Source organism: Rana temporaria, chromosome 13 (assembly GCF_905171775.1).
Source record: "Rana temporaria chromosome 13, aRanTem1.1, whole genome shotgun sequence".
NCBI classification, from domain to species: Eukaryota; Metazoa; Chordata; class Amphibia; order Anura; family Ranidae; genus Rana; species Rana temporaria.
In genome coordinates this window covers 1472491-1485399 of record NC_053501.1, presented here as the reverse complement: position 1 = coordinate 1485399, position 12909 = coordinate 1472491, and the positions used below count along the sequence as shown (strand labels likewise).

General features: G+C 49.1%; 1 protein-coding gene across 1 annotated transcript in view; it reads left to right on the top strand.

Moving 5' to 3' along the window:
• The window catches only part of LOC120920418, a 23592-nt gene extending 11085 nt beyond the window's left edge, over positions 1-12507 (top strand). The window contains exons 2-6 of the mRNA XM_040332507.1: positions 3069-3130; positions 5289-5339; positions 8039-8110; positions 10201-10722; positions 12419-12507. Of these exons, the coding sequence (XP_040188441.1) occupies positions 3069-3130; positions 5289-5339; positions 8039-8110; positions 10201-10722; positions 12419-12424 (713 nt within the window). The 3' untranslated portion in view covers positions 12425-12507. The remainder of the gene's footprint in view (positions 1-3068; positions 3131-5288; positions 5340-8038; positions 8111-10200; positions 10723-12418) is intronic.
• Positions 12508-12909: the final 402 nt, after the last annotated feature.

Genomic DNA, 12909 nt, shown 5'->3' with positions numbered 1-12909 from the left:
ACCAGGAACTACCCCACAAGTACAGGGATAAAAACCCCACTACCACAATATTACCCAACACTGGAAACTACCCCACCAGTACCGTGATACAGAGCATCCGGAAAGTATTCACAGAGCTTCACTTTTTCCACATTTTGTTATGTTATGTTAGAAATTCTCATGTACGTAAGTATCACAGACTCCTCCCATCACAGGCTCCTCCCGTCACAGGTTCCTTCCATGTACATAAGTATTGCAGGCTCCTCCCATGTACATTAGTATCACAGACTCCTCCCATCACAGGCTCCTCCCATGTACATAAGTATTGCAGGCTCCTCCCATGTACATTAGTATCACAGACTCCTCCCATCACAGGCTCCTCCCATGTACATAAGTATTGCAGGCTCCTCCCATGTACATAAGTATCACAGACTCCTCCCATCACAGGCTCCTCCCATGTACATAAGTATTGCAGGCTCCTCCCATGTACATAAGTATTGCAGGCTCCTCCCATGTACATAAGTATCACACTCCTCCCAGCGCAGGTTCCTCCCATGTACATAAGTATCACAGACTACTCCCATCACATGCTCCTCCCATGTACATAAGTATTGCCGGCTCCTCCCATGTACTCCTCCCATGTACATAAGTATTGCCGGCTCCTCCCATGTACATAAGTATTGCCGGCTCCTCCCATGTACATAAGTATCACAGGCTCCTCCCATCACAGGCTCCTCCCATGTACACAAGTATCGCAGACTACTCCCATCACAGGCTCCTCCCATGTACACAAGTATCGCAGACTACTCCCATCACAGGCTCCTCCCATGTACACAAGTATCGCAGACTACTCCCATCACAGGCTCCTCCCATGTACATAAGTATCGCCGGCTCCTCCCATGTACATAAGTATTGCCGGCTCCTCCCATGTACATAAGTATCACAGGCTCCTCCCATCACAGGCTCCTCCTGTGTACACACGTATCGCAGCCTACTCCCATCACAGGCTCCTCCCATGTACATGAGTATCGCCGGCTCCTCCCATGTACATGAGTATCGCCGGCTCCTCCCATGTACATGAGTATCGCCGGCTCCTCCCATGTACATGAGTATCGCCGGCTCCTCCCATGTACATGAGTATCGCCGGCTCCTCCCATGTACATGAGTATCGCCGGCTCCTTCCATGTACGCAAGTATCAGACTACTCCCATCACAGGCTCCTCCCATGTACACAAGTATCGCAGACTACTCCCATCGCCGGCTCCTCCCATGTACATGAGTATCGCCGGCTCCTCCCATGTACACAAGTATCGCAGACTACTCCCATCACAGGCTCCTCCCATGTACATAAGTATCGCAGGCTCCTCCCATGGCACTCAGAATGGAGCTCAGGTGCCTCCTGTTTCCACTGATCGTCCTTGAGATGTTTCTACAACTTGATTGGAGTCCACCTGTGTGGTAAATCCAGTTGATTGGACGTGATTTGGAAAGGCGCACCCCTGTCACAGGAAATACCCCTCAATACCAGGTTATAACCCCCCTAATACTGAAAAATACCCCTTCAATACCAGTAAATACCTCCAATATCAGGAAATGCCTCCAATACAAGGCAAATACCCCCCAATACCAGGGGAAATACCCCACAATGTCCGTGTATTGTGTACGGAGAACAACTAAAGAAATTCCCCTCCCCCACCTTAAAGTAGAGACCCCTTACCTGCACATAGTGTGGGGCACTTATAGAAAGACCCCTGTGCCTGTTGCAATACCTGAAGCTAGATGCCTCCCCAATACCCTGAAATACCCCTCCATTACCCCCCAGTAATCTCAATACCAAGAAATACCTTCCTAATTCAGAGAAATGCCCCTCTAGTACCAGGAAATACCCCCCCCCCCCCCCAGTATAGGGGGAAATACCCCAAGATGTGTGTGTATTGTGTGCAGAGAACACCCTGTATCTGTAACCGGAGAAATCCCCCTCACCTTAATATATGGACCTCCTCCTTACCTGCACGTGGAAACCCCACCGTACCTGCACAGGAAGACCCCCCCCCCACCTGTACATAGAGACCCCCACCCTCCTTCTATCTACACATAGAAAGTGAAACCTCTACCTGTACCTGCAGATAAAGATCATTCCCTCCCTCCCCCCGTGTACCTGCACATGGAGACCCCCCCCGTGTACCTGCACATGGAGACCCCCCCCCCCCCCCAGTGTACCTGCACATGGAGACCCCCCCCCCCGTGTACCTGCACATGGAGACCCCCCCCTTCCGTGTACCTGCACATGGAGACCCCCCCCCCCCCCGTGTACCTGCACATGGAGACCCCCCCCACAGTGTACCTGCACATGGAGACCCCCCCCCACAGTGTACCTGCACATGGAGACCCCCCACAGTGTACCTCCACATGGAGACCCCCCCCAGTGTACCTGCACATGGAGACCCCCCCCCCCAGTGTACCTGCACGACCCCCCCCTAGTGTACCTGCACATGGAGACCCCCCCAGTGTACCTGCAGATAAAGATCATTCCCTCCCTCCCCAGTACCTACAGAAGGAGACCCCACCTGACCTGCATAATATAGAGACCCTCCAGCATAGGTGCACATAGAGCCCCCCCACTGTACTGCACATATTTGGGGACAGATATAGAGGGACCCCTGTGTGTCGCAATACCTGAAGTTAAATTAAGAGACCAGCAGTGGGGCAAATATAGTCCATGCGTGGTACCTGCATTTGGGGGGAGGGGGGGCACACCTCTCTACCAATGGTGAGGAGCCTTTAGTCTTCCTAACATTTCAGTTCCTGGTCACTATAGAGAGAATTTTCCAGCTTTTTTCTGACCTCCTTGGCTATAAATCTTCATTTTATACATTTTACAGTGATTTCCCGATGAAGGACATAAAGCAGATTCTGGCGGCTCCCCCTGTATTGTGTCCCATAATGGACTGATATTGTGACAGATGTCGGAGGTGTACCGTGCCCCCGTCTCCGGTATCTCCCAGTATGTGCTATAAGCAATGCTAACCTTTGGAGACCCAGGCAGATCATACGACCCAAAAGTCATTCAAAGTCTTCTCTCTGCACAGGTGCCGATGTGGAATGTGAGAAGAATCCCGACTACGTTGAGCATTTGGCTCGAAAATACATGGTAAGAATTCTACTCCTTATGTTGTAGGAAGTGGTGGAGAATGCGGGCAGCATAGCTAGCAGAGAGCACACTGTTATGTTTTTATGTCACTGTAATTCCTTTATTAGTACCCTCTAAACACACAGAAAAGGAGAATCGGGCCCCACTGGTGGTCACCTACAACCCACACTGAGAGGGTCCAAGAAAGATCACCAACTAACTACAGCTTCTTCCACATGAGCTCAAAAGATTTAAAGATTCGCACATGTATCCATAGTACTGATACATAGTTACATAGTCTGGATGAAAAATGACACAAGTCCATCTAGTTCAACCCAACTGGTACCAGTACCCGGATCACATGACTGATAGGGTACCAGTACCTGGATCACGGCAATGACTGGGTACCAGCACCAGGATCACAGTATCAATAGAATACCAGTACCAGGATTACATCACAGACTGGGTAACTGGATCACGGCACTGACTGGGTACCAGTACCTGGATCACGGCAATGACTGGGTACCAGCACCAGGATCACAGTATCAATAGAATACCAGTACCAGGATCACGGCACTGACTGGGTACCAGGATCACGGCACTGACTGGGTACCAGGATCACGGCACTGACTGGGTACCAGGATCACGGCACTGACTGGGTACCAGGATCACGGCACTGACTGGGTACCAGGATCACGGCACTGACTGGGTACCAGCACCAGGATTACAGTATCAATAGAATACCAGTACCTGGATCACAGGACTGACTTGGTACCAGTACCAGGATCACAGTACCGGTATCAATAGAATACCAGTACCTGGTTCACAAACTGATAGGGTACCAGGACCAGGATTACAGCACCAATAGGATATCATTACTGGGATCTTAGTGCCAATAGGGTACTGGTACAGGAATCGCAGTACCAATAGGATACCGGTACCAGGATAAGGATAGGATACCAGTAATGTGATCACCGTGCCAAATAGGTACCAGTGTAAGGATCACAGCGCTAATAGAGCACTAGTACTGGGATCCGAATGCTGATATACCAGTGTCAGGATCACGGCACCCATAGGGTACCAGTGTCAGGATCACGGCACCCATATAGGGTACCAGTGTCAGGATCACGGTACCCATAGGGTACCAGTGTCAGGATCACGGCACCCATAGGGTACCAGTACTGGGATCACGGCACCTATAGAATACCGTGACAGTACTTGGGCTGCCCATAGATGGTTTGAATCTCAGCCGGGTTCCTGCTGAACCGGCTGAGATTCAAACCATCTATGGGTGCAGGAAGTGGTGGAGAATGCGGGCAGTGTAGTGAATGCGGGTACATTCAGCCAGTGCAGGCTGAATGTGCCAAGTTGATCGATCAATAATTTGGGTACAGCCACTCAATCACTTGAATATATTGCCAATGGCTGCTATAGCCGCTAGCAATGATCCCTGTTTACTCCTGGTGGGGACGGCTCCCCTCGCCCGCAGCCACAGGCCTGCTGGGAAAATACAATTGCCTGGTAGGAGGGATTGCCCTATTAGCGCTGTCTGTGTTCATGATGGGAGAATCGTGCAAATTTTCTTTCCTGCAAACCGTGGTTGCAGGAAAAAAATTTGCCTCGTCAATGGCCTGCCTTAGGAATGGATGGAAATCGGCATGTAATTAAGGCCAGGTTCACATCCATGCATTCCCGCAGCAAGAACGTGCCGCTGTGTAGCAGATGCACGGGGGGTGCCATTAATTCCTAATGGCACCCCCACACATTGGAGATCGCAGTGCATAGCACATCACCGATAGGGTACCGGTACCAGGATCACCAGGTTCGGGGGACCCTTTCCTTGCTTTTCTCGCAGGTACAGCACCCCATTGAAATGAATGGGCTACAGTGTGTGCACGAATGCTGCTGCAGGGAAACCGCATAAGTGTGAACCCAGACTTGCTGCCGTTTGGAGTAACTGGGGAGATGCAGATTTACATTCACCGACCATTGTAGAAGTGTATCACATGACCACCAGATACGAACCAAATTTACAGTAATCTACAGCCTCCTCCTGGGCACACCCCATGCATCGGCGCAGGAAGAATGTGCTGAAGTGTTGTCCCAACATGACCTGCCTTGACACCTCCGCTTGTCTCTCTCCAGTACTCATCCAACAAATCTTTTTTTTTTGTCTTAGAGGAAGTGCCGAGTGGAATCCAGCACAGACTCCGAGTCCGACAATAACGAGGTATTCCCTGAGCTTCTGTCTCCTTGCTTCATTATATTCATTTATCGTAGATGTTAGTACTTGGTCACATCCAAGATTCCTTCTGTAATGCTGAAGACCTTTTGTAGCTTCTCCAGTTCACTACTTCGGTTCTTCTAAGTGTCGGGAAGATACTCCAGTATTTCTATCCGGACAGGTAACGCCTTCATCCATTCACCATTGGACGTGTCGGGGCAGATGTCGGTTGTCCAAGGGCAGGATGGGAGGTGTGAAAGTTGTGGAGCCACCCTGTTTGAAATTAAAAATTGTGCACGGTCGTGTAATAGCGACTAACTACGATACTTAAAAATTCCATAGGCAACGTCGGGGGTTAACACCGTTTACGATCTTCCATTCCACCAACCACGACAGCTTATCCGACAATCCAGCAGACAGGACCCATTCCATTCCCCGGAGTAAAGACGAGACACACACACAGCTCTGTTCTTTCTGGTTCCAAACAAATGAATCCTTTAATGGTACACTCAGCTTGTTATACAGTTACAAACATGCTACAGTAGTCACAGGGACAATGAAACTCTCCACCCAAAACATCACACAATGGGTGGTTAACGAGTTCCCCCTCAATCCACATCCCAGACAGACATTTGGACACCGCATCTAGAGGAGTTATTTACTACAGCTGACATGGCAGGCGTTGACTCCAGTTTGTCGCACCTGCTACATAAAACACATTTCTTTTAGTAAACATAATTGACATGCTAATCCACTGAACCTGCGAAGTCAGACATCTGACCTTTCAGACTGCCAACACATATCTATCATCAATAGAACTTCCACAGAATACAGTGTCATTAGCATACACAATGAAATATCTTAGGAGCAGATCTAATTAGCACAGTGGACACAGAATGCAATCACAGCAAGACACTTAAACATCCCATAATAGGCAGCCAGACTGGCTACCAAGCTCCAATTCACATCACCACAGTAGCAGACTTAATTAGCATCTCAACAGTCTATTGAATGAGACATTCTTATTGACCTGTTGGGGGTCAGAATAAACCACCTGTAATATGTCAAGATCCTGCAGTACATGAATTATCATTAATGTCCCATCTCATGTAAATCATGATATCAGTTCTCAGTCACCCTATGCCCAAAAGGGACATAGGATGACCCTAGACCCAAGAGTCATTAGTGAAGCTGGCACAGGAGTACCCCCCATCCTTCAAAAGTCTCTGGGTGTCGCGGGCCATTCCGTTACACAAAGCTTTAATTTTTTTTTTTACAGATTAGCAGGTTAGAGTTACAGAGGAGGTCAAGCACTAGAATTATTGCTCTCGCTCTGACGTTTTTGCCGATACCTCACCTACGCGGTGCGAACACCATTTACATATGCGCGCATGCAACTTGCCTATTGGTTTGCTCTATATTTTTAATTAATATTTGTTGTTTTTGTTTTTTATTTTTATACAGTGCCTTTTTTTTAACACTTTTATTCCTTTTTTTCCTATCGCAAGAAATGTAAACCTCCCTTGTGATAGAAATAAGGGACGACGGGTCCTCTTTATGGAGATATCTGGGGTCTAAAGGACCTTTTTTTAAAAGCATAAGCGAAATCAAAAACATTGATCTTTTGCTTTAAAAAAATTTTTAATAAAAAAATTACTTCTGCCCTAGACCAGAAGTGATGTCATGACATCGCTCCGGTCCTCCTAGATCAGGCATGTCCAAAGTCCGGGCCTGCGGGCCAATCGCGGCCCGCGTTATGGTTTCGGACGGCCCGTCTGGTAATTTTGATGTATATATTTTTTTGTGGCCTCCAACAAATCCCTGAGCTCAGGGGGGGGGGGGGGGGGCACAAAAGATATATATATATTCTGGCTGCTTGGAGGGGACGGGACCAGTGCCGTGCATACAGGAGGGTATTTCCTGTTTACATGGCGTCCTGTGTAAAAGGAAGTCTCGTGTCCTGCGCTGCCATTGGACGACTGTTCTGTCCATCATAGGAGGCGGGACATTCTATTAAAGAGGCAGCCGAGAAAACAGGAGTTTCTCCTGTATGTCTGTTGGCGCTCGTCCCGCCCTCTCCCTGTCTCCTCCAAGGCTGCAATGGTGGGTGCTGCATTCATGGCAATGGTGGGTGCTGCATTCACGGCAATGGTGGGTGCTGCATTCATGGCAATGGTGGGTGCTGCATTCATGGCAATGGTGGGGCTGCAGATGGGCACTGGCCCTTATTTTGCTTCACAATTCTTTATTTAAAATATAAAAAAAATTTCCTGAGTTTTTTAAACTGAACCCTAGTGCGAAACGCGTCAAGCTATACACCCCACTACTTGCTGTTTTTTGTAGTGCTTTTACCATTAAAGGCTACCGTTTTTACGTATTTTTTTTTTTTGGTGTGCGGCTGTCCATACCGCCTCATCAAGTTTTGGGAAGGTGGTGCTGTCTGGGTTTTCTCTTGTCCTGATACAGTTCAGGGAGTGACCCAAGAACAGGAAGTGTGTTACTGGCAGGATCAGCCTGGAAAAAAAGCAAACGAATGCAGCCACCACATCGAAGGACTAATGAGCTGCAATGTGACATATTTTGTTCTTGGGGTTTCGATCTTTCCGGGAAATATTTTCAGACAGGGCCATAGTCATTGTGGGGGGGGGGGGTACACCACTAATACACCTACATTCCTCCTCATCATTTGTTTTTTTTGTTTCTAGAACTTTGGAAATCCATTGTCCAGCACCCCGACACATGAGATCACATCCAATGTGGAATTCCTGACATTACAGGTATTTATCATAAGTGATTGTAAAGTCTTTGTTATTAAAAAAAAAAAAAAAACATGTTCTACTTCCCTCCTCTGTGTATTGGATTTGCCCAGATCCTCCTCTTCTTGGGTCCTCCTTCGCAAGCTGCAGCTTCCTGTGTCCATTCAGGCACAGAGTTGTGATTCGGTTTCTTCTTCTTCTATCTTCTATATCTTTTCTATCTCCTTCTTTCTCCTTCTTCTTCTTCTCTTTCTTCTTTCTTTCTGCTTTTTCTTTCTTCTTTTTCTTTCTTCTTTTTCTTCCTTCTTTTTCTTTCTTCTTTTTCTTCCTTCTTTCTTCTTTTTCTTCCTTCTTTTTCTTCCTTCTTTCTTCTTTCTCTTTCTTCTTTCTCCTTCTCCTCCTTTTTTCTCCTTCTCCTCCTTTTTTCTCCTTCTCCTCCTTTTTTCTCCTTCTCCTCCCTCCTTCCTTCCTTCTCCTCCCTCCTTCCTTCCTTCTCCTCCCTCCTTCCTTCCTTCTCCTACCTCCTTCCTTTCTTCTCCTCCCTCCTTCCTTTCTTCTCCTCCCTCCTTCCTTCCTTTCTTCTCCTCCCTCCTTCCTTCCTTTCTTCTCCTCCCTCCTTCCTTCCTTTCTTCTCCTCCCTCCTTCCTTCCTTTCTTCTCCTCCCTCCTTCCTTCCTTTCTTCTCCTCCCTCCTTCCTTCCTTTCTTCTCCTCCCTCCCTCCTTCCTTCCTTTCTTCTCCTCCCTCCTTCCTTCCTTTCTTCTCCTCCCTCCTTCCTTCCTTTCTTCTCCTCCCTCCTTCCTTCCTTTCTTCTCCTCCCTCCTTCCTTCCTTCCTTCCTTCCTTCTTCTCCTCCCTCCTTCCTTCCTTCTTCTCCTCCCTCCTTCCTTCCTTCCTTCTTCTTCTCCTTCCTTCCTTCTTCTTCTCCCGCCTTCCTTCCTTCTTCTTCTCCCTCCTTCCTTCCTTCCTTCTTCTCCTCCCTCCTTCCTTCCTTCTTCTCCTCCCTCCTTCCTTCCTTCTTCTCCTCCCTCCTTCCTTCCTTCTTCTCCTCCCTCCTTCCTTCTTCTCCTCCCTCCTTCCTTCCTCTCTCCTCCCTCCTTCCTTCCTCTCTCCTCCCTCCTTCCTTCCTCTCTCCTCCCTCCTTCCTTCCTTCCTTCCTTCTCCTCCCTCCTTCCTTCCTCTCTCCTCCCTCCTTCCTTCCTCTCCCCTCCCTCCTTCCTTCCTTCCTTCCTTCTCCTCCCTCCTTCCTTCCTTCTCCTCCCTCCTTCCTTCCTTCTCCTTCTGTCTCTCCTCCTCATCCTTTATAACCATATAGGGGGTGCATGAGTTTAGTCAGGCCTAGGGCAGCACAAAACCAAAATACATCCCTGTGTGTGAGATATAGATAAATACACACACACACACACATATATATTTATCTATAATCTCACACACAGGGATGTATTTTGGTTTTGTGCTGCCCTAGGCCTGACTAAACTCATGCACCCCCTAATTTAAATGCACCCCCTTCCTGTCAAGACCACACCCCTTGCAGTTTAAGACCCACCCTGAAATTTTCACGTGGGGACACTAGTTCTGATGGCCGGGGGGGGGGGGGGGCAATGGATTCCCTTAATTTTCATAGATTTCCTCTTACTTCCTGTTTGGCTATGGGACAGGAAGTGAAGGGAAATCTCTGCAATGGGACAGGGATGGTAAAACATTTGAAGGGGGGGGCCCCCCCCTAACAGTTGCAGAATGCCAACCGCCCACATACTGGAAGCAGTGCAGCCAATTTATGGGGGTGCTAAACTAATTTGCCTAACAGTGTAGCGCAAGCCGGCGGGGACACTGTCCGTGCTACCCCCCCTGCAAAGTGCTGCCCTATGCCTGGGCCTTGTTGGCCTAGACCAGGATACAGCATTGCGCACACACACGGATCCAACATGGAGCTTACACATGGTTATAAGGCTTCAGTTGGGAGGGATGAACTGCATGGTGGTACGATGACGGAGAGTAGTCATGGGGTGGGTTGGAGCCTTGGAGAGAACCTGTATTATTTGATACTTTGGGGCAAATGATGGACATTTGAAGTCCTGTGTCCTGCTGGATGACCTCTGCACCTTCTGTTGTAGTGCCGGGACCCGTACGATGGGGACTCTGAATCATCGGCACAATCTGAAGGCAGCACCCACGATCCCTTTCTGAGTGAAGCCGACTCGACTATCCATGGCACTAAAGATGACCAAGTCCACATGGAATGCAGCTCGGGGGCCGCACAGGAGCAGCAGTCCACATGGGACGATTGCAGCCTCGCCTCGTGTGAGATTACCGACGTCAGTTTCCAACCTCGAGCCACCACAGACTCTTCACCAGATAACGTCCGATCGTGTCAGAGCGCCACCTCCAGGTCTCGCCAGTCCATGGACTCCGGCATCGTGGCCGAGGAAGCCAGTCCTACATCTGGGCGCTTCGTCCTGCTTGGTGTAGACCCAAGAGCGCCAAATTCTCCTCCTTCCGTGTTTGCGGCCAGTATGACCTCAGAGGAGAACAGTGACTTCAGTATGGTGGAGTCCTCTGTCATCAAACGGAAATTTGGACTAAAAATGGACATTGAGAAGCTGAGAAGGAAGAAGGCTCGCGTGGCGGAACATTCCGTAAGTTTCAACCACTTTGCTGTTGAGGGCCATTTTGTTGTCCACCTGTACAGTCCATTGAATGTATTTTTGTGTTTCACACTCTATTTTTGTGTGCTGCAGGGTATAGTTCTCCACTTGCCGACCGCTATACATATACAGGGGAACCTCGGATTGCGAGTAATGCGGTTAATGAGCGTTTCGCAATACGAGCGCCGTATTTGAAATAATCTTAACTTGGTTTGCGAGTGTTGTCTCGCAACACAAGCAAGATTCAGGCCAAAGCGGTGTGCAGTACTGCGTTTGGCCTGAGATGGGGGGGCGCCCCCCCGACCTCTGGCCGCATGCGGTATTGCATGCCATTGAAGTCAATGTAGAACAAATTATTTTCTTTTCCATTGACTTATGATCTTCCCTGTAATAGAAGAGGCATTCTATCCCCCCCCCCCTCCGGTGTCCTGTGTCTCCTACCTCCCCTCCATTCCCTGTAATAGAAGGGGTATTATAGCTCCCCCTCTCCGGTGTCCTGTGTCTCCTACCTCCCCCCCATTCCCTGTAATAGAAGAGGTATTATAACCCCCTCTCCGGTGTCCTGTGTCTCCTTCCTCCCCTCCATTCCCTGTAATAGAAGGGGTATTATACCCCCCTCTCCGGTGTCCTGTGTCTCCTACCTCCCCTCCATTCCCTGTAATAGAAGGGGTATTATACCCCCCCCCCCCTTTGGCGTCCTGTGTCTCCTACCTCCCCTCCATTCCCTGTAATAGAAGGGGTATTATACCCCCCCTCTCCGGTGTCCTGTGTCTCCTTCCTCCCCTCCATTCCCTGTAATAGAAGGGGTATTATACCCCCCTCTCCGGTGTCCCGTGTCTCCTACCTCCCCTCCATTCCCTGTAATAGAAGGGGTATTATACCCCCCCTCCGGTGTCCTGTCTCCTACCTCCCCCCATTCCCTGTAATAGAAGGGGTATTATAGCCCCCCCCCTCTCCGGTGTCCTGTGTCTCCTACCTCCCCTCCATTCCCTGTAATAGAAGGGGTATTATAGCCCCCCCCCCCCCCTCCGGTGTCTCCTACCTCCCCTCCATTCCCTGTAATAGAAGAGGAATTATATCCCCCTCTCCAGTGTCCTGTGCCTCCTACCTCCCCCCCATTCCCTGTAATAGAAGAGGTATTATACCCCCCCCCTCCCCTCCATTCCCTGTAATAGAAGGGGTATTATACCCCCCCTCCGGCGTCCTGTGTCTCCTACCTCCCCTCCATTCCCTGTAATAGAAGAGGTATTATACCCCCCCCTCCGGTGTCCTGTGTCTCCTGCCTCCCCCCCATTCCCTGTAATAGAAGAGGTATTATACCCCCCTCTCCGGTGTCCTGTGTCTCCTACCTCCCCTCCATTCTCTGTAATAGAAGAGGTATTATACCCCCCTCTCCGGTGTCCTGTGTCTCCTACCTCCCCTCCATTCCCTGTAATAGAAGGGGTATTATACCCCTCTCCGGTGTCCTGTCTCCTACCTCCCCTCCATCCCCTGTAATAGAAGGGGTATTATACCCTCCCCTGTAATAGAAGGGGTTTTATACTCTCCTTTGCATTGAATTATTGCGGTTTGAGGCTCTTCGGGTCTCAGCTGTTCAGACTTTTTATGTAATTTTATCAGAGATTTGAGACGACTCCTCCTCCCCTCCTCCTTCTTTCTGTATTCATTACATTTTTTGTGCCCACAGAGCTGATGATGATCCCGGGATGAACTGAAGGGCCTCTGCAGCTTCTGTTTACTTTATCCGCATAATGTAATAAATATGGAGATTGAATACTTCTGTCTCAGGCGTGGCTTCTCTAGGTAATGCTGGCGGTGAAGCATACAGGGGTCTGGCTCCAGACATTTATTGGGTAACGCGGCGTCCAAATTGCTAAATACAAAAAATATATATATATAGGATCAGATACTTGGCTAAATGTGTGAAATGCGTAGGGTTGCGATTCCCCCCCCCCCCCGTCCCTTTCATAGCAAGGAGGATGACCCTAAACTGGGGACATCCATGCATTGCCCTTCTGAACTGTAAGTCCATCTGAGTACTTCTCTAACCTATGAGCTTCCATCTATGGTTGTCCACTTTTGTGATATAGGGGCCTCGAGTGTGGTCCCTGACACCCCCCCAAAGGGACACAGAAAATAACATTTATAGGATACAAAAAGACTGCAGACACTCCTGTC